Below are 26,724 nucleotides of genomic sequence, written 5' to 3'. Positions count from 1 at the left end.
TGCCTCAAGGTGTATACTGCCCAGCCATGACTCAGTTTGTCGCTGAAAGTACTCGGCCAGCACCTCCGCGGGGTGTATGTCGCCCAAACACATCATCTGCAACACAGCCTGCTGACACTTTCCACTAGCTGCTTGATAGGGGGACACCTCATGTGCAACAGTGGCAGCTGCAGATGGAGTGCTCGTACGACTGCGCTCTGTGGACGAGCTTTCGCTTCTGGAGGAGGAGGAGGATCGAACGCCTACAGCCAACTGTTTCCTATACCGTGGGCTAGGCAGCACTGTCCCACCACCGCTGTCCCCTGTGGACCCTGCCTCCACCACATTAACCCAGTGCGCAGTGATGGACATGTAACGGCCCTGGCCATGCCGACTGGACCATGCATCTGTTGTGAGGTGCACCTTTCCACTCACTGACTGCTTGAGTACATGGACAATGCGGTCTTTCACATGATGGTGGAGGGCTGGGATGGCTTTGCGAGAGAAGAAGTGGTGACTGGGTAGGTCATAGCGTGGTACTGCATAGGCCATGAGTTCGCGGAAAGCTGCGCTTTCCACCAACCGATAGGGCATCATCTCTAACGAGATTAGTTTGGCAATGTGGGCGTTCAAACCCAGTGTACGCGGATGACAGACTGAGTACTTTCTTGACCTACTCATAGTCTCTGGGAGGGTGAGCTGGACTTGAGAGCTGCATATGGTGAAACTAGCGGTGGACAGGGTGGACTGAGAGAGGGTTGATGATGGTGATGGAGTTGGTGTTCTTTCTGATGGCCTAGATTCAGTCTTTCGTTGATATAACAGTGGGATTCCCTGACTGCTTTGGCCTTGCAACGACACCTCAACATTTGCTGCTGTGCTAACCGGTGGGCTTACAGTGGGAGAAACAATGTAGCATTGCTGACTACCTTCTTTGTGATCAGTTGTACATGTGGTACTTGAGGTTTGGTGTTGTGTCCACGCTTGCAAGTGCATGCTGGTTAAATGTCTAAGCATGCAACTGGTATTCAAATTTTTCAGATTTTTCCCTCGGCTAAAGGTCTTTGTGCACTTCTTACAAATAACCTTGGCCTGATCATGAGGATTTTGTTCAAAAAAGTGCCACACTGCACTCTTCCTACTTTGGCAGACATTTTGCGGCCTAGCACGCTGTGATCTTTTGACCCTCTGGACAAGCTGTCCAGCAACTTTTTTGATTTTTGGAACCTGTCTTTGGAGTGCTCCGGGCCTGCCAGATAACAGCTGTTGCGATGTCGATGTCTGCTGTGGATGCTCCTCCTCCTCATCTGAGCTATTGGAAGCAGCACCCTCTTCCCCCATTGTGTGAGGCCCAGTGAATATCACACCGCTATGTCACAGGCTCAATGTTGCAGGTGTGAAAAATGTCACTATAGGACAGGGGAGATGTAGAATTTCTGAACACACTTGTGGACACTGTTGGATTGTGTGAGGCCCAGTGAATATCACACCGCTATGTCACAGGCAGAAATTGGCTAGTGTATGACAAACTACAAGGTGTATATAGAATTGGGCAGAAAAGGAATCTCCCTAGAGTGTAGGTCTGTAAGAACGCAACATGTCCTCGACTTATTCTTACAGAGTCACACACAGATAGCTTCACTGTGGCCGTGATAACAGCCGTTACACGGTACTGAGAGAGGAGCGTGCACGTACACCGCTGTCCGGTGTCCGTAAAATTGTCAAGCTCTCTTTGTCAAGCTTTGTCAAGCTTTCATTGATTTATGCTGAACTTAGTGTAGGTGTTTAACCTTTATTCTCTATTAGATTTGGATAGGTTATTTGACACAGAGATATATGTGTGTTTTTGATACGGGTATTTATTTTTGTCCATACTTGTTGGTTTTTGTTTGGGTGTATTTGTATATGTATATGTACAGTGGGGCAAAAAAGTATTTAGTCAGTCAGCAATAGTGCAAGTTCCACCACTTAAAAAGATGAGAGGCGTCTGTAATTTACATCATAGGTAGACCTCAACTATGGGAGACAAACTGAGAAAAAAAAAATCCAGAAAATCACATTGTCTGTTTTTTTTTCATTTTATTTGCATATTATGGTGGAAAATAAGTATTTGGTCAGAAACAAGCAATCAAGATTTCTGGCTCTCACAGACCTGTAACTTCTTCTTTAAGAGTCTCCTCTTTCCTCCACTCATTACCTGTAGTAATGGCACCTGTTTAAACTTGTTATCAGTATAAAAAGACACCTGTGCACACCCTCAAACAGTCTGACTCCAAACTCCACTATGGTGAAGACCAAAGAGCTGTCAAAGGACACCAGAAACAAAATTGTAGCCCTGCACCAGGCTGGGAAGACTGAATCTGCAATAGCCAACCAGCTTGGAGTGAAGAAATCAACTGTGGGAGCAATAATTAGAAAATGGAAGACATACAAGACCACTGATAATCTCCCTCGATCTGGTGCTCCACGCAAAATCCCACCCCGTGGGGTCAGAATGATCACAAGAACGGTGAGCAAAAATCCCAGAACCACACGGGGGGACCTAGTGAATGAACTGCAGAGAGCTGGGACCAATGTAACAAGGCCTACCATAAGTAACACACTACGCCACCATGGACTCAGATCCTGCAGTGCCAGACGTGTCCCACTGCTTAAGCCTGTACATGTCCGGGCCCGTCTGAAGTTTGCTAGAGAGCATTTGGATGATCCAGAGGAGTTTTGGGAGAATGTCCTATGGTCTGATGAAACCAAACTGGAACTGTTTGATAGAAACACAACTTGTCATGTTTGGAGGAAAAAGAATACTGAGTTGCATCCATCAAACACCATACCTACTGTAAAGCATGGTGGTGGAAACATCATGCTTTGGGGCTGTTTCTCTGCAAAGGGGCCAGGACGACTGATCCGGGTACATGAAAGAATGAATGGGGCCATGTATCGTGAGATTTTGAGTGCAAACCTCCTTCCATCAGCAAGGGCATTGAAGATGAAACGTGGCTGGGTCTTTCAACATGACAATGATCCAAAGCACACCGCCAGGGCAACGAAGGAGTGGCTTCGTAAGAAGCATTTCAAGGTCCTGGAGTGGCCTAGCCAGTCTCCAGATCTCAACCCTATAGAAAACCTTTGCAGGGAGTTGAAAGTCCGTGTTGCCAAGCGAAAAGCCAAAAACATCACTGCTCTAGAGGAGATCTGCATGGAGGAATGGGCCAACATACCAACAACAGTGTGTGGCAACCTTGTGAAGACATACAGAAAACGTTTGACCTCTGTCATTGCCAACAAAGGATATATCACAAAGTATTGAGATGAAATTTTGTTTCTGACCAAATACTTATTTTCCACCATAATATGCAAATAAAATGAAAAAAAACAGACAATGTGATTTTCTGGATTTTTTTTTCTCAGTTTGTCTCCCATAGTTGAGGTCTACCTATGATGTAAATTACAGACGCCTCTCATCTTTTTAAGTGGTGGAACTTGCACTATTGCTGACTGACTAAATACTTTTTTGCCCCACTGTATGTGTATATATATGTGTGTAAATCTATGTAAATGAGTACGTGTAGAAATGGGGATATATTTACACGTTGTATGTCCATATGTATGTATATGCGTATATACTTATTTTTTTATTTTTTTCAGACTTAATAATATGCTGTAACAAGGTATTGAACGATTATTTATAATAGATTTATTGTTTAAATTTTCCCCCCTTTTTCCTCCATGTCCTCCCCTTTTTTCCCCATTTTTGTTTTTTGTTTTTTCTATATATTTTTAAAAAAAATTTTTTTACTATACTGATATAGATGCCATAATTTTTGATTATTTTTTGCTAATATACCATATTCTGTTTGTAACATGTCGCGTAAGTAATATGAGTATCATTAGGTTGTTATGATACTTTTAGTTTTAGATAGGATAACGTTATGTGCCCATGCCTGTTAGTCGCAGCCACAATTCCTTTATCTTCTTTCCTTATCTCCGTCCGATTAGCTATACCGCGCAATCGCGGTTGTCATAACAACTTCACATATAATTACACTGAACCGCTCTTGCCACACTTCCTCTCTTCCCCACTTCCGTCCTGTTGGGCGGACAGCGCATGCGCTGGTTATGCCATCGTAGATGTGCTGAGTCGCTTTGCCACACTTCCTTGTTTCTCTTCCCCACTTCCGTCCTGCTGGGCGGACAGCGCATGCGCGGGTTGCGCTTACACATATGTGATCACTTAACTCTCAGCTGCAGTTGATTTTGATGATTTCATAGCTTTAAATAAATTAACCTCCTCCCCGTCTGGTACACATTTCTTCCTACCAAGACGGCGGTGTGGTCCCCTGTACTCATTGTGTGCATTTAATACAGGTCTGTTTATGGCATCTTTCTTTTATTCTCTTGGGCTATATTTTTATTTTTGGACACTTAGAATTTTCCCTTTTTGTTTTGTCCTTTAGAACATTTAAGAGTGGAACACTTGATTATACAGGTATTATTCTGGCGTTCACCTTATTGTTTTGTTTTTTTATATACACTTTTACTTTTTATATGTGCGCATATACTTACATATGTAATGTGTTTTCTTCTTAACAGAAAATTATGATACACCTACTGGATGGAATTGTTTCTTTTTTCTTATTTATGCTGGCAAAAAATATCTACATAATCTGATTAAAGAATTGATTTTGTATGATAATTAAAATTTTCCCAACATACTTTGTTGATTTTATGTTATGGTTATTCTTTTTATAGATAAACCCTTGATAAAGGCTTAGTTTAGCCGAAACGTTGGGGAGTCTGTATTTTTCATGTTCCATGTTCAATAAATATTTTTCTGCAAAATTAAAAAAAATTTTGTGCCTCAGGTTACTTATGAATAATGTGTTTTAGGCAAGACTGAGAGAGAGCCCATTCCCTTGGCTGAGAAGCAACCCCACACATGAATGGTTTCAGGATGCTTGACAGTTGGCATGAGACAAGACTGGTGGTAGCGCTCACCTGGTCTTCTCCGAATAAGCCGTTTTCCAGATGTCCCAAACAATCGAAAAGGGGATTCATCAGAGAAAATGACTTTACCCCAGTCCTCAGCAGTCCACTCCCTGTACCTCTTGCAGAATATCAGTCTGTCCATGATGTTTTTTCTGGAGAGAAGTGGCTTCTTTGCTGCCCTCCTTGAGACCAGACCTTGCTCCAAGAGTCTCCGCCTCACAGTGCGTGCAGATGCACTCACACCTGCCTGCTGCCATTCCTGAGCAAGCTCTGCACTGCTGGTAGCCCGATCCGCAGCTGAAACACTTTTAAGAGACGGTCCTGGCACTTGCTGGTCTTTCTTGGGCGCCCTGGAGCCTTTTTGGCAACAAGGGAACCTCTCTCCTTGAAGTTCTTGATGATGCAATAGATTGTTGACTGAGGTGCAATCTTTCTAGCTGCGATACTCTTCCCTGTTAGGCCATTTTTGTGCAGTGCAATGATGACTGCACGTGTTTCTTTAGAGATAACCATGGTTAACAGAAGAGAAACAATGATGCCAAGCACCAGCCTCCTGTTAAAGTGTCCAGTGGTGTCATTCTTACTTAATCATGACAGATTGATCTCCAGCTCTGTCCTCATCAACACCCACACCTGTGTTAATGGAGCAATCACTGAAACGATGTTAGCTGGTCCTTTTAAGGCAGGGCTGCAATGATGTTGAAATGTGTTTTGGGGGATAAAGTTAATTTTCTAGGCAAATATTGACTTTGCAAGTAATTGCTGTTAAGCTGATCACTCTTTATAACATTCTGGAGTAAATGCAAATTGCCATTAGAAAAAATGAAGCAGTAGACTTTGTAAAAATTAATATTTGTGTCATTCTCAAAACTTTTGGCCATGACTGTACATACCCTTGCAGAGGTGAAATCCTCCCATTTTGTTCCTGTATCCTGCGTCAAGATGGATCTTTGAATGGACAGTTTGTACTGCAATCTGGATTTGGATGTCGCCTTGTTTCTTGCTTTTGCTGTTGCTTGTGATGAAGAACGGAAGAGAGAAAGACAGAGAAGACGGTGTCGGCGCTTTTGGCGACACCCTATCGTAGAAGTCTGGGAGAGCCGTGAAGCCTACCACTCCTTATTCACAGAGCTCAAAGACAACCCGGACAAATATTTCGACTATACGAGGATCTCTCAAGACAGCTTCCGCTATCTGCTTCGTCGCGTTGAAGGAGCCATCAGCAGGCAGGACACCCAGCTCCGGAGAGCGATTCCTGCTGAGGAACGTCTGCTGGTGATACTACGGTATGTAATATTTCAAACTAAACGCCTCTCATAATTATTATTGTCCTGCAATGTACTTAATTTTTTTTTTTCTTTCTCTGCAAGATTCATGGCTACCGGAGAGACCTTAACATCGCTCCATTTCCAGTTCCTGATTGGAATTTCTACACTTTCCGGAATTCTTGCAGACGCTTGCCGGCCTTTTTGGGACGTTCTTTGTGAGGAATTTTTACCCCTACCCACCACGGAATTATGGAAGGAAAAAGCTCCCAAATTCAAGAAAGTTTGTGATTTCCCCAACTGTATTGGAGCAGTGGATGGCAAACACATCAGGATTACAAAACCGGCTAACACTGGATCCGAGTACTTTAATTATAAGAAATATTTTTCTACAGTGCTCATGGCTATTGCAGGTACAGACTGCAGCTTTGTAGCCTTGGACATTGGAGCATTTGGCCGTGGTAATGACTCCCAGGCATTTTGAAGACTCAGACATGGGCCAACGCTTATATGGGAATAATTTCAATTTCCCACAGCCACAACCTCTTCCCAACACTAAAGGACCTCCAATGCCATTTGTTGTGGTTGGGGATGAGGTCCTTCATATGTGTGCCAACCTCCTGAAACCATACTCCAGTTGGGACTTGGACCATACCAAAAGGATTTTCAACTACAGACTGACCTGGGCACGAAGAACTGTGGAGTGCGCCATTGGTATCCTGGTCTCAAAATGGCGCATTTTGGGAACAGCAATTAATCTTAAATTAAGACAGTGGATGAGGTGGTGAAGGCGTGTGTGGTTCTCCACAACTACATAATGGCTAAAGAGCGGCCAATCGTCGAACTTGATGAATCCGTTGCAAACCTATTGCCAGATTACCAGCATCACCCTCTGAGGACAACATCGGAAATTGGAGAAATGAAGGATAGATTTGTGGCCTATTTTGTTGCAGATATTGGCTGTTTGTCATGGCAAGATGACATGTTTCAGTGTTTATGTAATGTGTTGTTATTTTATTTTTATAATGTAATTTTTGCTGTTAATAACTTTCCTGTGCTTTTAATAAAACACTTACTACCTGTATTCTTTTAATGTTGCTGACAATAAAACAACTTTTTGTTAATCTTAAAATGTTCATTTATTGTTTCCTAACACCTGGTCAAAGTGACCTCCACATGTGAAATGGTGATCACCTATGTAAATTTTTAACAAAAAAAAAAAAACCTTTACATAGGTGATCACCAGTTCACAAATACAGTCTGTATGGAGCAAATCCACCTCATCTTTGGTCACCTGGCCGTGTGTTCAAACTATTGACCTCAGGATGCTGTAAACCATCCTGAGGCCAATAGTGCAGACACCTGGCCACGTGAGCATTACTGACACCTTACCTGACCCCTGACCTTTTTTTTTTATTTTTTTAAGAGGATTTTCTCTCCTCTTTCTGTTTTTTTACACCTCATAGCTCCATGAAAGACACAGACACAGAAAGGATGAACAAATTGTGTCTGACATGGAGATATGAGGAGTCAAAAACATTGTGTAGACGGCGCACGGTGTGTGTTGCTGGCGACGAAAAGACACAAAGACCAATCATTGTTGGGGGAAAACAAAATAACATTTATTTTTAGAACAAAAAAAATTAAGTTGGTGGACGGTACCAAGGGGAAATATTCTGGACAAAGGGGGATTGGGGCCTGTGACGATTAGGTTGGGGTGGGCAAAGTGGTGGTGACAGGGGAAGGGATGAGTAAACTTGAAGGAAGGTCAGGGATTCTGGAGGTAGACACATTGTCAGGGTAAACCTGTGATGGGAAAGAAAAATTAGACAAAACATTGGAAGGTGAGGGTGGAGAAAGATGGACAGTCCGGCTTTTTTTTTAAAAATTTTTGGGCTCCGCCGGGGTGTGGGCCTCCTTGGGGTGCTTGTACCCAGCATGGTGGAGGCTGGAGCAGGCGTTGGCTACTGGGCTATGGACATAACAGGAGCAGGACTCGGCGGCACGGTGTGGTGGTGGTCTGCAGGACCCGTGATGGTGGTGGTAGATTGGTATTGGGCAGTTGTGGGCATAGTGGTGGCCGTACACGGATATGCAGCAGAACTCGGTATGCTAAACTGTGTAAGCGGTGGTATGATTGGAAATGTAGATACTGGAATTGTCTGCATATACCGAGCCTGCTGCATAGCCTATACATATGCAGTGTTGCAGGCCTGCATCACAGACAACTGGAGTTCCGACGTAAGGTTTTCCGCCATGCCCTTCTCTATGGCAGTAATAAAATGTCTTGCCGGTCTCTGGAGCTCGGTTTCCAGGATGTCAAAGCGTCGGTTGACATCCTGGAAAAGTGTGGTAATCTGGAAAAACCCACTTTCCATTCTGTCACTGAGTGCCTTGAAGCCATTCTGGAAAGCCGAGCTCAAATGAACAAACTCAGGCATAAATGGCCTGTCCAAGCCCCGCTGCCGCTGGTTGGTAGAGCCAAATAAAGTTGCGGCAGAGGACTGGGGCAGGGGAAAACCTGGTGGACCAGCTGCCGGTTCTCCAGACTGTGCTGCAGGCCCACTTACCGCTTCGATGTGGGATGGCTAGGATGGGTTCGATGGAGTTGGATGAAGGACCGCTCCTGAAGCCGGTCCAGGTTCTACGGTGCTGCTCCAGGTTCTGTGAAACGAAAAGGAAAACATTAGTATCCCACAATTACAATTTTAAATTCGCCAACTCCTGTGGAATTTAAAAATTCAGATTAGGTAACACAACAAAATGGAATAGAACAAAGAAATACGTTCTACGGGCAAGGACCGGTCTCAGGAAGCTGAGAAGACGATGGTACTTATACAGTACTTCCTGGTCCTTGTCCCGGCACCGCTTCGAACCTGGCCCTCCTGCCTCAGGTCCCTATTGAAGCGGTCCTTAATCGAACGCCATCTAGTTTTGACTTTCTTCACTGTGAAAGGAAAAAAAAAAATTAAAAATGCACTTTAGGCTGGGATAACACAATCGTGTGTGATGCAAGAAACTCACAGGCGGTTATCGCATCACACATGGTTGTGTGATCCCGGCCTACAGGTTCATTGGTGTGTAGTTGCAATACTTACGAAAGTCCTTTTGACCCCTAGCTGGGGCGTTGTCCCAGCCATCCCACATTGCTTTGGCCACCTCATTCCACAGCCGCCGTATCACCACGTGGTCTGAGTGCTGCGGATCCTGGGTGTCCCACAACAGAACCCTCTCCTGGACAGATGTGATGAGGATGTCGTCATTGACCTCCTCCTCCTGGTCCCGTTGTGGAACTTAGAAATGAAAGAAACACATTAATGTTTGAAAGATAAAAGTTTTGAAAAAAAATAGATAAATGAATAAATACTTACACGCTGTGTTGCCACCGACGCTTGGCCCTGAGTTGCCTGCTCCTGCTGGTCTTCCTCTCCACTTGAAGACTTCTGTGAATAAAAAAAAAAATAAATTGCCACATGTGTAGACGTGACAGTGAATACTTACCAACAGTAGAAAATGTACTCACTTCAGATGCCATCCTCCTGTTGGTGATGAATTCTGCAAGAAAGAGACAAAAATAATTACAGACTGCACGGATAAAAACAGACAGACATCCATTAGCTTGTAATGTATACTCACATTTCAAAATGTAGTCTCCTGGTCTCCTCTTGCAGCTTGCGTCACAATAGTCTGTAGAGAAGTGAACTAGCAACGCATGTGCACGCGAATGCAGTCGAACGCATGTGCTTGCTCACATATGCGTTCCCATAGACTGTAATGCGTTCTTTTGACGCATTCTGTGCACAAGCGTGCGCATGCGTTTTTTGACGGAACTTCTGTACCAGAAAAAAGAAGCATGTTGCGTTAGCAGCGCCCCAGTGCACACGCCCAGAAGACGCATGTGTTCGAAAACGCATGCGAGCACATACTTACACATGTCCATGTGCCCCCCCATGTTAAAGATAGGGCGGATGACGCATGCACATTTATGCGCCGCAAACGCATCGCACAAAGACGCTAATGTGAAACCGGCCTAAGGCGCATGCCTCCTTAAAAACGTGACATATCTTTGAGTTGTATGACTCCTTATTAATTTGGAACATCTTACTTAAACAGACTCTGGACCAAGACTTGCAAACCGTCTTGCTGAATTTCCTCCATACAAAAAATTGGCTTTATAGTTTTCAAAATACAGTTCTGTTCTTCAGTCAAAATAATTATAAGGCTAAATGCAATTCCCAAGTAAGAATGCAAATAAAGTCTAAGCATTACTAGAACATATTCATAAATGTTAGTAATGTTATCAGTCAAACGTCAAGTTGGATATTAACCCGTCATACAATCGGGTATATATGATTGTATATAGTATGTTGCTATTTCCATTGAAGTGTGAGGCAAAAGGAAAGTTGTTTAGTAAGTTGTAACTTCTGTATCAGTTAGCACATTATATTGTAAGAGGACTTTCTCTAACTTAGGGTTCATTAAAATTCTATTATTCATGGACAAGCTCCAAGTTTTTCATGGATAGATCACACACTTCTCACATGTCTATGTCTTCAGCCAGCCGAGTGATCCAAACCAAAACACCCAGACATGTCTGATATTGAACCATGCCAAAGATCAAACCTGCCAATCTAAGTCTGTGGAACGGTGAAAAAAAAAAAATCGGCCAGCACTCATACGCCAACCTAGCTGTATCTGCTTTTCACATTTGTTTGACATTTAGAAGCTTGAGATATCCAACATACTGATTTGTCTGGTTTTTGTGTAAGAGAAAAGTCACTTTTCTGATTTAGCCCTTAGCTTGGGAATGTTTGTTACTTTTGACTTTGTGAAAGCCTTCTAGAAGCCTCTTCTGGAGGAGCTTCATTTTTCCGATTTTAGATAGTAAAAGAAGTGATTGCAGAGGAGACTACACTAAATAAAATAAAAGCTCAATAAAAACATCCTTTATGATACGAATAATGTGTTATTTATTATATGTTTTAGAATTTTTGGATGGGAATCAATATAGCACTCCTCTGCAATGTTTCTAACTTGACTTTTTATTTTTTCGGGACAGTTTATCAAAAAATCATGGACAGACCATATTTTTACTGACATGTTGTAAAACTATAATGTATAATTATAATTAAAAGAGTTCCATTTCTACAGCCCATAATTCTGATATGAAGACATTAGCTGCCTTCACTGTGAACTGTAAAATGATGAGAATTACAGTCAAAATAATCTGTATAAATTTCTCCAGCCTGTAAAAAGTGACGGATGCCTTAATTTTTTGGACAGGGAAAAAAAGTGCCCAATTTTTATGGACAGTCTTGGAATTTCTGGATACTTGGCAACTCAGATCCTTTGTTTCTTGCTGCCATCGACCTCTCCAGTTCACAAGCTTAGTGCACAGATGCTTGTCAATTTAAAACATTAATTCTTCTTGTTAGCATCCAGTCAACTCACAAATCATTATAAATACATTAGACTGTATACAATGATTTGCAAAAAAACAGATGCTCATTGAACTTAAGTCTAGGAAGAATTTATATTAAACTGGTTACAAATAAACCATGACCAAACTGTGGCTACGATGGGATAGACACAGAAGATATATTTAAGCAAAGTGTAAAAAAAAAAACACAGGGCCATTTTTAATGCACAGTGTGAATGTGTGGTTTAGTCTAGTGGACAGATTTGGCATGAGGATTATTAAGGTGAGTTTTCATATGTCGATTATTGTGGTTGAGTGTTCCTAGGAACGCTTGTTTCCCAATCGGCCAATGTAACAGCCTGCCAGTCATGCAATGAACCAGTGAAATAATTGTTCATTGGGTAAATAGATTTTAAAGCTTGCTTAAAAATCATCGTTCTCGGCAGGACATCATTCTGTGTAAACAGGACATGTGCTACTGAGAACAACAACAGACTATGTGCACAGAGGCATCTATTATTGATAGTTGTGTATACAAAGGAATTGTGGTCTGACTGTTCAATCACTTCACCCAAAGCCTGTTTTCACCTTCCTGAACAGGCCAAATTTTACAATTCTGACCAGTATCAGAATTCGGTATGTGGTAATAACTCGGGAACGCTACAACGGAACCCACCGATTCTGAGACTGTTTTTTCCTGACATATTGTCCTTCAGGATAAAGCTAAATTGTCTTCAATATGACTTGCATTTATTTGTAAAAACTTTGGAAATGTGGTGAGAATTTTTTTGTACAGTATTTTAAATCAGAGAGTTATGTCACATACAATAGTTAAGAAATAGCATTTCCAACATGTCCATTTTACATCAGCACAATTTTTGAAACATAATTTTTTTTTAGAATTTAGAAGGGTTAAAAGTTGACCATCGATTTCTCAATCTTCCAACAAACTTTACAAAACCGTTTTTTAGGGACCACATCACATTTGAAGTCTTTGAGGGGCCTATATGACAGAAAGTACCCAAAAGTGACACCACTCTAAAAACTGCTCCTCTCATGGTGTTCAAAACCCCTTCAGGTGCTTCACAGGAATTAATGGAATGTGGAAGGAAAAAAAGAACATTTAACTTTTTTTCACAAAAATTTAAATTTAGATCCACATTTTTTATTTTCAGTGGGTAACAGGAAAAATAGACCCCAAAATTTGTTGTGCAAGATTTCCTGAGTCACATTAAAGGGGTTCTCCCACAAACGAAAGTTCATTTTAAAAATTGTCTGTGTCTGACCGTGTATGGAGCATAACACATCTCCTGGGCAGGGGAGGAAGCAAAAGACAATACTGACATTACAGCAGGGATTCATGGGACATTACAGCATAAGATTCATTTTGTGAGGTAAAATATTTCACTGACTGTTTTTAAACAATATTTAGCCTCACAAAATGTATCCTCTGTGATCTCCTGCTGTAATGCCAGTATTGCCTTTTGCTTCCTCCCCTGCCCAGGAGGTGTGGTATGTTCTGTACACAGTCAGACACAGGCAATTTTCAAAATGAACTTTTGTTTGTGGGAAAACCCCTTTAAATAGAAATTCCTCCTAACATTCTTTTCACTGACTGTTTAGTGATGGGGTACACAGGTCAAACAAGAGATGACATGAGAGGAGAAGAAAGCAGATGGGAGAGAGAGAAAGCACACAGGAGTGAGACAGACTGAGCACAGGGGGGGAGACAGCTCAAATGGGACAGCACATGAGGGGAGAACACAGCACAAGAAGAAGAGAGACAGCAGACAAGGGGGGATAACACATGGGGTAGATAGGTCAAAGAAGAGAGCACAAATGGGAGAAATCAGCACATGGGGAAAGAGAGTGGATAGGTAAATGAGCACATGGGGGGAGAGATTCTCAATGTTGCAAAGCCTGCCCCCATCATGACATTATCGCCCTCCTGATGCGATAGCATCGGGCCTCCATCTAGTCTAATATATACTTAACTTGTAATGTCTTCACATCTTGTTCCGTCCAGATGTGTCCAGATCCCAGAATTCCAAGCAGTGGAAGTTCACCGACCGCCATATTGGGACACCCAAGTGATGGGTGTCTCAATATGGAAACTGCTGGTGTTACCAGCCTTTTACGCGGTACCACCAGCGGAACAGTCGCACCACACACACAAACACACACTGTATATGCCGTATGCACCACATACACACACCACACACACTATATACGCTGTACGCACCACACATACACACACTGTATACGCCATACGCACTACACACTGTATATGCCGTATGTACCTGTGAGGTAGTGCTGTTATTCAGGTAGGGGATATTCGCTTGCAGCCACAAAACCAGATCCAGCACGGGTTTTCCATAAATAATCATAGCAGTCCATACGGTTTATTCAGCAGCATAAACCCATAACAGTAACATAAAGTTCACTTAACAGCATAGCGTCCATGACAGAGTTCAGCTCTGTTACTCTGTAGTGATACAGGTTATGCATACACAGGCTTTCTAGCCACAGTTATCTCACCCACTTCCGGGTAACCTCATGGTTCCTTTATCATGCTGCAGACGTCCATTCCCTCCTAGGAACTCTCAGATGCTGGCAGCCATTACACACAGCCACTTCACAGGCTGTTAGCCAGGAATCCCCATCTCAGCGGGACCTTCCACACTGGACCAACTGGGTCCCAGCATTCACCACATGTGACCTACCCTGGTCACCATATATGGTCCGTAGCCACGCCCACCGGGTCACATGGCTATGACCTCATCACAGGTCCTTCACACACTCACAGTCTTTTACTATAGTGTACTAAACACACCCCCTGGGTGGGCTTGTAGGTAACTAGGGCCACCCGTCTCCCTAGTTACCTGGAGACTTCTCCCTGACACATTGCCACAGCACCTCAGCCGTATCACTGCTGCTCAACACACGCAACAGTCTCCATCTCAAGGCCACCCACCTTGAGATACACTATGATCATTCAGCATCCTACACCTATCAGGACAATAGAAATGCTTATACGCCTGTCCTGGGACACCCACACAGCGCCCCCTAGCGGACACAGTTGTCACTACACCACAGTACCACACACACACTGTATACACTGTACACACCACACACTGTATACGCTGTATGCACGACACACACACTGTTTATTTCGTATGCACCACACACACCCGCTGTATATGCCGTACACACCACACACACACACTTCATACGCCGTATGCACCGTACAGTATACGCCGTATGCACCACACACACTGTATACGCCATATGCACCATACACACACACACTGTATGCGTCATACGCACCACACACGCACTGTATACGCCGTACGCACGACACACACACTGTTTACACCGTACGCACCATACACACACTGTATACGCCATACACACCACACACACACACTGTATACGCTGTAAACACAGCACACACACACACACTGTATACGCCGTATGCACCACACGCACACACTGTATACGCTGGGTGCACCACGCACACACACTGTATATGCCGTACGCACCACACACACTATACACCATACACACACACTGTATATGCTGTACACACACTGTATACGCTGCATGCAACACACGCACACACTGTATACGCCATACACACCACTCACACACACACTGTATACGCACCACACACACTGTATAAGCCATGCACACACTGTATACGCCGTACGCACCACACATACACTCACACTGTATGCGCCGTATGCACGACACACACACTGTATACGCCGTACGCATAACACATACACTCACACTGTATACGCCGTACGCACCACACACACTCTGTATATTCCATACACACCACACACACACTGTATACGCCATACGCGGCCTCTTGCATGGTACTACAAGTGAGTGGATAGGTGGGTGAGCATATAGGGGGGAGAGATTCTCAACACTGCAAAGCCTACCTCCATTGTGACATTACCGCCCTCCCAAGGCGATAGCATCGGACCTCCATCTAGTCTTACAATAAATGAGTAACTGTAAATGGAAACGTGCAACTCAGCATAAAGTAAGCATTATCTAATTACCGCTGCTCTACTGAGATTATACGTATATATATATATTGTTAGGCAGTGGCTTCAATGACAGTGCACTATTGAGACATTGAGCCAAGATATTTCAACTTAAATGTCTTTATTTTGGCAACTTCTGAAGACAAACTCAAACATTATCCTCCGGCTTGCAACCTAATCGTCTTTAACAGTCCCATTCAATCCGTTGCTGTTTGTGATGGCACCACGGTGTAAATCATGGGTGTGGCAACGACTTTTGCTCTCTCTGGCTCTGACCAGTAATCAGTCTCACAGAGACCTTATATACACAGAGCTCCTGTTCTGTTGCTTGCAAAATCAATACTGACTCATCTGAACCTTAACTGAATGTTTAAATGGGAATCTTGAACACGAGCCACTCCCAAAACCCTGGAGTGGAGGGAGAGATACGTCCCACTACCTTTCCACACATCTCTCCAAAAATAAAACCCCATGTCAGGCTTTTCTAAATCTGGCTTGGTCAAGTAGCTTGGTAAAGTCCACACTCTCTTTTATTTTGCCTTGTAACCACATTGTAATGTAATAAAAATTTGCATATTGAGCACGCTAAATAAAAAGTCTGATATCTCTGGGACCTAATGGTGGATTTAAAAAATGAGGAAAAGTAGATTTACCTGGGGGCAGGAATAAAATAGGAGCAGAAGCTGTCCACTTTGACCTGATGACAGCTCTTCTTTAAATCTTTGGATACAATTCATGTGACAGTTATTTGAACAGGACTGATATGATTTAAGCTAGAATATAAATGTCTGACAATATGCAATACCATGGAAGGTGGTGACATTGTACAAATAGCAATTTGCTATAGATCTTCAATTCAAAGTCTGATGCAGCTCATTATTCAGGGTCTTGATCTGAAATTGTGTGAAGCTTTTCTGTGCCATCGGCTGCTGTGTGTTCTGTATGAAGCTGTGTAGGAACGATTTGTTCAGTCCTTCAGCTGAGACAAGTTAAATGTTAATAACATTATAAATCCTGATCTGAATTGGGAGGCAAAATATCAGAATTGTTAAAGATCTGTTACCTCTTTAGACAAGTCACTTTTCTTTCTTCATCTTATGGCATTAGTTGATGATGTTTGCGCCCAGAATATCAAAATAGTTCACTTGATTCATAATTATTACATAAAGTCAAAAATAGTCTTCTTTCCTATCTTTAATCATATTTTCGCTCTATAAAGCTCCAAGTATTGCAAAACATCCCATAAATTGCTAAAAAAAAATGTATGATGCACATAAAATCGGTCCACAGGGACCTGGAGACTTTTTGAAAAATTGTAAATGATGAATTAGATTACAAACACTGGAAACTCTAAACCCTCCCTGACAGTGACAAACTAAGAAAAATCAGGCTAAGGCCTCCTTTACAAGTTGATGTTTAAAGATGTACGGGAAAAAACAATACTGGTGGTATCAGTGTTTTGCATCAGTGTGTCATCCATATGTTATCAGTGTATCATCCATGTGTTATCAGTGTGTCATCCATATGTTATCAGTGTGTCATCCATGTGTTATCAGTGTGTCATCCATATGTTATCAGTGTGTCATCCATGTGTTATTAGTGTGTCATCCATATGTTGGTCAGTGTGTCATCCATGTATTGATCAGGGTGCCATCCATGTGTTGGTCACTATGTCATCCATATCATCTGTTGGTCATTGAGTCATCCATGTGTTGTCAGTGTGTCATCCATGTGTTGTAAGTGTGTCATCCATGTGTTGTAAGTGTGTCATCCATGTGTTATCAGTGTATCATCCGTGTGTTGGTCAGTGTGTCATCCATATGTTGTCAGCGTGTCATCCATGTGTTATCAGTGTATCATCCATGTGTTGGTCAGTGTGTCATCCATATGTTGTCAGCGTGTCATCCATGTGTTGATCAGGGTGCCATCCATGTGTTGGTCACTATGTCATCCACATTATGTGTTGGTCATTGTGTCATCCATGTGTTGTCAGTGTGTCATCCATGTGTTGGTCAGTGTGTCATCCATATATTGTCAGCATGTCATCCATGTGTTATCAGTGTATCATCCATATGTTGGTCAGTGTGTCATCCATGTGTTATCAGTGTATCATCCACATGTTAGTCAGTGTGTCATCCATGTGTTATCAGTGTATCATCCATGTGTTATCAGTGTGTCATCCATATGTTATCAGTGTGTCATCCATGTGTTATCAGTGTGTCATCCATATGTTATCAGTGTGTCATCCATGTGTTATCAGTGTGTCATCCATATGTTGGTCAGTGTGTCATCCATGTATTGATCAGGGTGCCATCCATGTGTTGGTCACTATTTCATCCATATCATCTGTTGGTCATTGAGTCATCCATGTGTTGTCATTGTGTCATCCATGTGTTGTAAGTGTGTCATCCATGTGTTGTAAGTGTGTCATCCATGTGTTATCAGTGTATCATCCATGTGTTGATCAGTGTGTCATCCATATGTTGTCAGCGTGTCATCCATGTGTTATCAGTGTATCATCCATGTGTTGGTCAGTGTGTCATCCATATGTTGTCAGCGTGTCATCCATGTGTTATCAGTGTATCATCCATGTGTTGATCAGTGTGTCATCCATGTGTTATCAATGTATCATCCATGTATTGATCAGGGTGCCATCCATGTGTTGGTCACTATGTCATCCACATTATGTGTTGGTCATTGTGTCATCCATGTGTTGTCAGTGTGTCATCCATGTGTTGGTCAGTGTGTCATCCATATATTGTCAGCATGTCATCCATGTGTTATCAGTGTATCATCCATATGTTGGTCAGTGTGTCATCCATGTGTTATCAGTGTATCATCCACATGTTAGTCAGTGTGTCATCCATGTGTTATCAGTGTATCATCCATGTGTTATCAGTGTGTCATCCATATGTTATCAGTGTGTCATCCATGTGTTATCAGTGTGTCATCCATATGTTATCAGTGTGTCATCCATGTGTTATCAGTGTGTCATCCATATGTTGGTCAGTGTGTCATCCATGTATTGATCAGGGTGCCATCCATGTGTTGGTCACTATTTCATCCATATCATCTGTTGGTCATTGAGTCATCCATGTGTTGTCATTGTGTCATCCATGTGTTGTAAGTGTGTCATCCATGTGTTGTAAGTGTGTCATCCATGTGTTATCAGTGTATCATCCATGTGTTGGTCAGTGTGTCATCCATATGTTGTCAGCGTGTCATCCATGTGTTATCAGTGTATCATCCATGTGTTGGTCAGTGTGTCATCCATATGTTGTCAGCGTGTCATCCATGTGTTATCAGTGTATCATCCATGTGTTGATCAGTGTGTCATCCATGTGTTATCAATGTATCATCCATGTATTGATCAGGGTGCCATCCATGTGTTGGTCACTATGTCATCCACATTATGTGTTGGTCATTGTGTCATCCATGTGTTGTCAGTGTGTCATCCATGTGTTGGTCAGTGTGTCATCCATATATTGTCAGCATGTCATCCATGTGTTATCAGTGTATCATCCATATGTTGGTCAGTGTGTCATCCATGTGTTATCAGTGTATCATCCACATGTTAGTCAGTGTGTCATCCATGTGTTATCAGTGTATCATCCATGTATTATCAGTGTGTCATCCATATGTTATCAGTGTGTCATCCATGTGTTATCAGTGTGTCGTCCATATGTTATCAGTGTGTCATCCATGTGTTATCAGTGTGTCATCCATATGTTGGTCAGTGTGTCATCCATGTATTGATCAGGGTGCCATCCATGTGTTGGTCACTATTTCATCCATATCATCTGTTGGTCATTGAGTCATCCATGTGTTGTCAGTGTGTCATCCATGTGTTGTAAGTGTGTCATCCATGTGTTGTAAGTGTGTCATCCATGTGTTATCAGTGTATCATCCATGTGTTGGTCAGTGTGTCATCCATATGTTGTCAGCGTGTCATCCATGTGTTATCAGTGTATCATCCATGTGTTATCAGTGTAACATCCATGTGTTATCAGTGTGTCATCCATGTGTTATCAGTGTATCATCCATGTGTTGATCAGTGTGTCATCCATGTGTTATCAATGTATCATCCATGTATTGATCAGGGTGCCATCCATGTGTTGGTCACTATGTCATCCACATTATGTGTTGGTCATTGTGTCATCCATGTGTTGTCAGTGTGTCATCCATGTGTTGGTCAGTGTGTCATCCATATATTGTCAGCATGTCATCCATGTGTTATCAGTGTATCATCCATATGTTGGTCAGTGTGTCATCCATGTGTTATCAGTGTATCATCCACATGTTAGTCAGTGTGTCATCCATGTGTTATCAGTGTGTCATTCATGTGTTGATCACGGTGTTTGTTTTTACCGTCAGTGCTTTGCAGGTATGGTTAAAGGAAGAATGAAATTACAAAGCTTCTCATACTTTGCAATATTAACATGTACAGCTCACGAATGACATATGGAACATGTGCTGCACATGTTATTTTACAGACCCATACAGTTATATTGGCCCTTGTCATCCGTACTGTTGGTAAAAATGGACATGTCTCTGTGTGTCTTGCATGGGCACCCAGTCCATGTAAAAACACGGACATGTGCATAGCACCAGGCATTGGTTATAATGGGTATCTGTGAAAAAAACAGATACCATAAGTACTGGGAATATGGACATGTGAAAGAGGCATATTACATATATGATAGTGTTCAAGCAAAGGGATAAATGGAAAGATAAATTTGGTGTAAATTAAAAGCTCGCACAAAATCCACAACACCTAAGGCCTGTTTCACACTTCCGTTTTTAGCTCAGTTGATATCCGCCAAAATGGAGGAAAACGGATCCGTTGGCAGATTGAAACAAACGGGTGTCAGCGGACCGTTATTTTGACGGATCCGGATAAGGCAGAAATTTAAAGGAAACCTGGCCTGGAAAAGGAGAGAGAGAGAGAGAGAGAGATTTTCAGCCGCCAGAACCGAGTTCAGGGTTAAATTTCCAGCTGAGTCAATTCCTCCGGGCATGCGCACTGTAAAATGCGGATCTGCGGGGCCAAAAAAACGTTGCATTGTCCGTCCGGGCAAAATTTTGGCGGATCCGTATAAAAACGGATCCAACGGATGACCATCCATCAAGATCCGCTGGTAATGCAACTCAATGGGAAAAAAAACGGATCCGCCAAGAAAAGTGGCGGATCCGTTTTTTTAGCAAAGCGGCGGATTTTGACTGATGGTGACAGACGGATGTGTCAAAGAGGTCTAACAGAAAACAATTTCAAATGCAATCATGACGCGGGCCCAAAGTGAAAGGTAAAGATGCTCCAGAATCAGCGTGACTTTTTATTTTTTTCTGGACAATTTAACAAAAAATCACAGACAGACAATATTTCTTACAGACACATTGGAAAATCATAATAAATTATTAAGATTATAAGTGATACAAGTCTACAGTCCATAAATCTGATAACGTGTTCTTATCTGCTTTCATTGTAAACTATAAAACGATGACAGTTTCAGTCAAAATAATCTGTATAAGTTTATTTAGCTTAAAAATATCACAAATGCCTTACATTTTTCTTACAGACAGGGCAAAAAAGTGCTCTATTTCTACAGACTGTCCTGGATTTTCTGGACGGTTGGGAACCCTGTCCGTAACTGTTATTTCTTGGGGAGTACAAGCTTTTACAACAACGACATATCAAAAGCCCTTTAAAGCACCACTCCAGTGATTTTTCTTATTTCAGCTCTGTAGTGGTGCCACTAATCTAATTCTCCTGACCCAAGTATTTTACTTAACAGCCGCCATCTTCTGCTCTTCCTGGCCGCTATCTTGTGACTACGACTTCTGACTGACCGGAAATCAGAGGCGATGGCCACAAGTTCTCAATGTAAATTTGTGAGAACCTCATTCTGGCTCCTATAAACTTACAATGAGTACTGATTTCCGGCTCGCCCAGCAAACACTAAAGTGATCCAGCAGATCACAGCCTGCAGAAGACTGACCGGAGCAGTGCTTATAACAGATGAAGACAGCAGCTAATAACTATGAAACTAAGGGCCGTGAACTTCAATTAGTTGCACCATTCCAGCGCTGGAATTAAAAAAAAACGCTGGAGTGGTGCTTTAAGTTTCTGTGTATAAAATCCATTTCAGATTCCCTTTTGCTTTGTTACTGTACATAATTTTATAGGTGATTTTTTTAGATGATCACAACCATCATCATTAATAAATTCTTAAACTTAAAAATAGCAAACATAACTTCGATGTGTCTGCACCTATTTATAATAAAAGCCATCCAATACATATGATAGGAAAACATAATAATGCTTTTTATTTTCTTTCCAATTGACCAGATATTGATGAGTGTGCTGAAGGTCGCCATTACTGCCGGGAGAATACTATCTGTGTGAATACCCCAGGATCATTCATGTGCATTTGCCAAACAGGCTACATCAAAATTGATGACTATTCCTGCACAGGTATGAACACGATTAGGCTTGTCTATAGTTGCAATCTAGCCCTCACTCTTTGTCAGTCTATAGGATTTTCTGCATGGTTCTGAAACAGTCTACAGCCCCATTCAGAGGTCTGTGTAACACAGATAGTGTATGTACTGGACTTGCCGGTGGTCTTTGACCCGAACTTGATAGACTCATGAGAAAATATGAGGCTCTCAAGTTCAGTTCAGGAGATCCGCAGGTATTCTGTGAGTCAAAGTCTGTATATAAACATTAATGAATGAAGCTTAAGACTATGTTCACACTGAGTTTTTTCACGAGTTTGTGAAGCTTATACTTTCCAAAACACATGAGGCGTTTCAAAGCCACGAGTTTTGATTGGTGAGTTGGAGAGCTCCTGCTCCAAAAATGCCTGAATAAAAACTAAGTGTGAACACAGCATAAGGCTGGGTTTCCAAGTTCACGTTTTTTGTTGCAGTTCTTGAAGTCAAAGCCAAAAATACATCTTACATGTAATACACCTGTACAGAAAAAAATGAGACTTCTCTTGAATTCACTTCGGGCTTTTGTCTTCCAAAGTTGTATAAAAACAATGAGCTTGCTTTATAGAAATCGAGCATAGGTTGCAGCTGGTAAATCTGGTAATTGGCTTGTTGGGATCGATCCTTAGAATTGAAAGGGTTTGAGCGATCCCTGCCAAAAAAGGCAAAATGAGAGGTGCCACACAACCCCTTTCACTACATGGAAAGATGTAAGGCATACAAAGCAAGCACGATTGGCCTGTGTTGGCCTCAGAAGAGGTTGTTGGTCCATATTTTTACCACTATATTGTTTTGTAGAACTGATTTATTGTCCTTGGTTATCTCATATTACTGCATTAATTATTAGTTGTACGGAGTAAAAAGTTCACATCCTGTGCAGACAAGATCTAAAGCTACTTTCCATATTTGATCTAGCCAGCTCTGAAAAATACAGCCAACTAATTACTGCAAGGCAATTAAAAATATCTGCAGGCAATGCTAACAGATCACTAGTAAGATGAATCCTTTGATCACTAAAGGCCCTTGGTGCTTTTGTGGTGCAGTGATTTGACAGAAATTGTAACACATGGCTAGTTCTGTTGGAAGCAAATGGAAAAGCTATTTCCCTTTCATGGAATATGTGCTTTAATCTGTGTACATGAAGCACAGAAATGAATAGCACATTTCCAATCGTAATTTGAATAACAATATAAATGTAAAAATGTAAGTAAAGAAAACTTGCAATCTTATATATTGTATTAGAACATTTGCAGAGAAAATGTACTTCTGGTTTTTCTGCTCTGATTCAATTTTTTCCTTTTGTATGACTTATTCACTATATTAAATACAAGCTGAAGGGCCCGGCATTTTCTGGGCATAGTAACCAACTGTGGTTAGTTATAACAAATTATAATGATTATATTGCACATAAAAACATTTCACATCATATATTCAACACTACAGATTTGCAACACAAATTAACTAAACGATTACCCAAGTATTGATAGTATTTTATTTTCAACTCATTCAAGAGCCATTTGATAAATAACATGTGTATCTGTGTATCTAACCCTATCCTGTGTGATAATGTCTGCTGAGCTGTGTACATAATCCTCTCCTGTGTGAACCTTTCTGCTGAGCCGTGTATCTAATCCTATCGGGTGTTACTGACTGCTCAGCCGTGTATCTAATCCTATCCTGTGTGATACCGTCTGCTGAGCCGTGTATCTAACCCTATCCTGTGTGATACTGACTGCTGAGCCATGTACCTAATCCTATCATGCATGTTACTGACTGCTCAGCCGTGTATCTAATCCTATCCTGTGTGATACTGACTGCAGAGCCGCGTATCTAATCCTATTCTGTGTGATACTGTCTGCTGAGCTGTGTATCTAATACTATTCTGTGTGATACTGTGTGCTGAGCTGTGTATCTAATCCTATCCTGTGTGATACTGACTGCTGAGCTGTGTATCTATTCCTATCCTGTGTGATACTGACTGCTGAGTCGTGTATCTATTCCTATCCTGTGTGATACTGACTGCTGAGCCGTGTATCTATTCCTATCCTGTGTGATACTGCCTGCTGAGCTGTGTATCTAATCCTATCCTGTGTGATACCGTCTGCTGAGCCGTGTATCTAATCCTATCCTGTGTGATACTGACTGCTGAGCTGTGTATCTATTCCTATCCTGTGTGATACTGACTGCTGAGCTGTGTATCTATTCCTATCCTGTGTGATACTGACTGCTGAGTCGTGTATCTATTCCTATCCTGTGTGATACTGCCTGCTGAGCTGTGTATCTAATCCTATGCTGTGTGATACTGACTGCTGAGTTGTGTATCTAATCCTATCCTGTGTGATACTGACTGCTGAGCAGTGTATCTAATCCTATCCTGTGTGATACCGTCTGCTGAGCCGTGTATCTAACCCTATCCTGTGTGATACTGACTGCTGAGCCATGTACCTATTCCTATCATGTGTGTTACTGACTGCTCAGCCGTGTATCTAATGTATCTAATCCTATCCTGTGTGATACTGACTGCTTAGCCGTGTATCTAATCCTATTCTGTGTGATACTGTCTGCTGAGCCGTGTATCTAATACTATTCTGTGTGATACTGTGTGCTGAGCTGTTTATCTAATCCTATCCTGTGTGATACTGACTGCTGAGCCATGTGTCTAATCCTATCCTGTGTGATACTGACTGCTGAGCTGTGTATCTAATCCTATCCTGTGTGATACTGACTGCTGAGCCTTGTATCTAATCCTATCCTGTGTGATACTGGGCTCCCCCTGCAGTCTGTGTCAGAGGGTGGTCTGTGTTGGCACGGTAATAAATTGTGTTATTTCCAGCTTTACAGAAGGACGATAACACCATAGAAATAAGAATAATAGGCAAAATTGTTTGGTGAATTGGAACGCGCGGGGTTAAAATTTCACCTCACAACATAGCCTAGGACTCTCTCGGGGTCCAGACGTGTGACTGTGCAAAATTTTGTGGCTGTAGCTGCGACGGTGCAGATGCCAATCCTGGACATACACACACACATTCAGCTTTATATATTAAATTTTAAGATATTGTAGTGAAAAAAGGAAAGGCTGTTTCTCTTTATTCATATTTTATCTGCCGGCATCACTTTGGCTGAGTTTATAGCTTATAGGAGAAATGTTGTAGAAAGAAAGTAAAATGACTATAGCCTCAGATTTCCATTTTTTACATACGTGTTCTAGCTGTATTTTGACAAATTGGACACGTATCTATTAAAGTCGATGGAGCTCTTCTCATGACCCTGTTTTTTCTTTGCTGACTGAGTGTCTTAAAAAACTACTAGGTATCTGAATCAGGGATATCACTTACCCAGTCATATCAATAGGTTGGTTAAAAAAATGGTACTACTCAGGTGTCATCCATGTGCCATCCTAATTGTGTTTTACTTTTTCTTGTGTTGGAGAAGCCTGGAAATGTATTTATTTACATACAAGAAAATGAGATGTTTCACTTATGTAAAAAAAGAGTACATGGATAAAAAATGAATGAAATGCAGATGTAGCAGACTGATTAAAAAAAAATTCTTTCACATGTTCAAAAAAAGTTAATGAAGCCTTACATGGAAGATAATCGATTTTTGCATTCTATATCTATGCTACAGATTCAGATTCCTTCTGCTTCTTGTAACAACAGATTCAATTTGGAAGGTCATATATCAACAGTAAAGAAAAAGATTCAACATTCAGCTTTGCAACCAAAACTGCTCCATTTTTCCTTTGCCCTCCTTTTTCTGAATCGTATTCATTGTTTTTAAGGATACATTCCCAAGATGAGCTTTTGGTGTGTTTTTGACCCAGCGTCTTACAGTTCCAGCAAAGTGGATGACATACTGTATATGGAAATCTCATGCTCAGTGTGTCTTTTACTCACCTTAAAATGACTTGTGGTGCGCGTTTCTAATCCGCAGCTTGACAGCATGGAGCTTCCCTGCCTATTATTATCAGCTCACAGCTGTCTGCTTAGTCTCTACTGGTTATTAAAAGGGGGGACCCTTAAAAAAAGATGTGGAGTGCCAGATATTTTTAATAATCAGCAATCGCTAAGCAGACAGCTGCGGGCTGATCTTAATAGGCTGGGAAGGTCCATGGATACTGGCCCGTTTCAAGCTTAACAAAACCAGCCCTCAGCCTCCCCAGAAATGGCTTTTCCCAACTGTCCTGATGTAATCAGGGTAATGATTTTGAGGTTGATGTCAGTTGTGTAATATCCACTGACCTCAAGCCCAGGGTTGCTAATGGAGAGGTGTCTGTCAGACTCCCCCATTACTAACCCACAGTCAAAAAAAGGAAAAAACAGATACACAAAAGTCCATTGTCTGTAAAAATCACTCCCCGATAAATTTCTCTTTTACCCATTTATTATAAAAAAAAATCCACAGTAGTCCGTCGAAGTCCACATGGAGGTCCCACCACGATCCACGGCAGCTGTGATTTGTCAAAAATAACAGCTGCCATCAAGCCCTGGGGTTAGTAATAGAGAGGTGTCAGTCACCCCCT

General features: G+C 41.9%; 1 protein-coding gene across 2 annotated transcripts in view; it reads left to right on the top strand.

Moving 5' to 3' along the window:
• The window catches only part of NELL2 (neural EGFL like 2), a 549,962-nt gene that overhangs the window by 409,031 nt on the left and 114,207 nt on the right, over nucleotides 1-26,724 (top strand). Inside the window, exon 13 of one of the 2 annotated variants that reach the window (XM_073573234.1) lies at nucleotides 22,054-22,179. The exons of the other annotated variant lie outside the window; for it this stretch is intronic. Within the exon in view, the coding sequence (XP_073429335.1) occupies nucleotides 22,054-22,179 (126 nt within the window). The remainder of the gene's footprint in view (nucleotides 1-22,053; nucleotides 22,180-26,724) is intronic. 2 annotated transcript variants of the gene reach the window in all.

The sequence above is a fragment of the Dendrobates tinctorius genome, unplaced genomic scaffold (genome assembly GCF_039654945.1).
Source record: "Dendrobates tinctorius isolate UK_male_01 unplaced genomic scaffold, ASM3965494v1 ptg000035l, whole genome shotgun sequence".
Classification (NCBI taxonomy): domain Eukaryota; kingdom Metazoa; phylum Chordata; class Amphibia; order Anura; family Dendrobatidae; genus Dendrobates; species Dendrobates tinctorius.
This window is presented reverse-complemented; position numbering and strand designations above follow the sequence as displayed.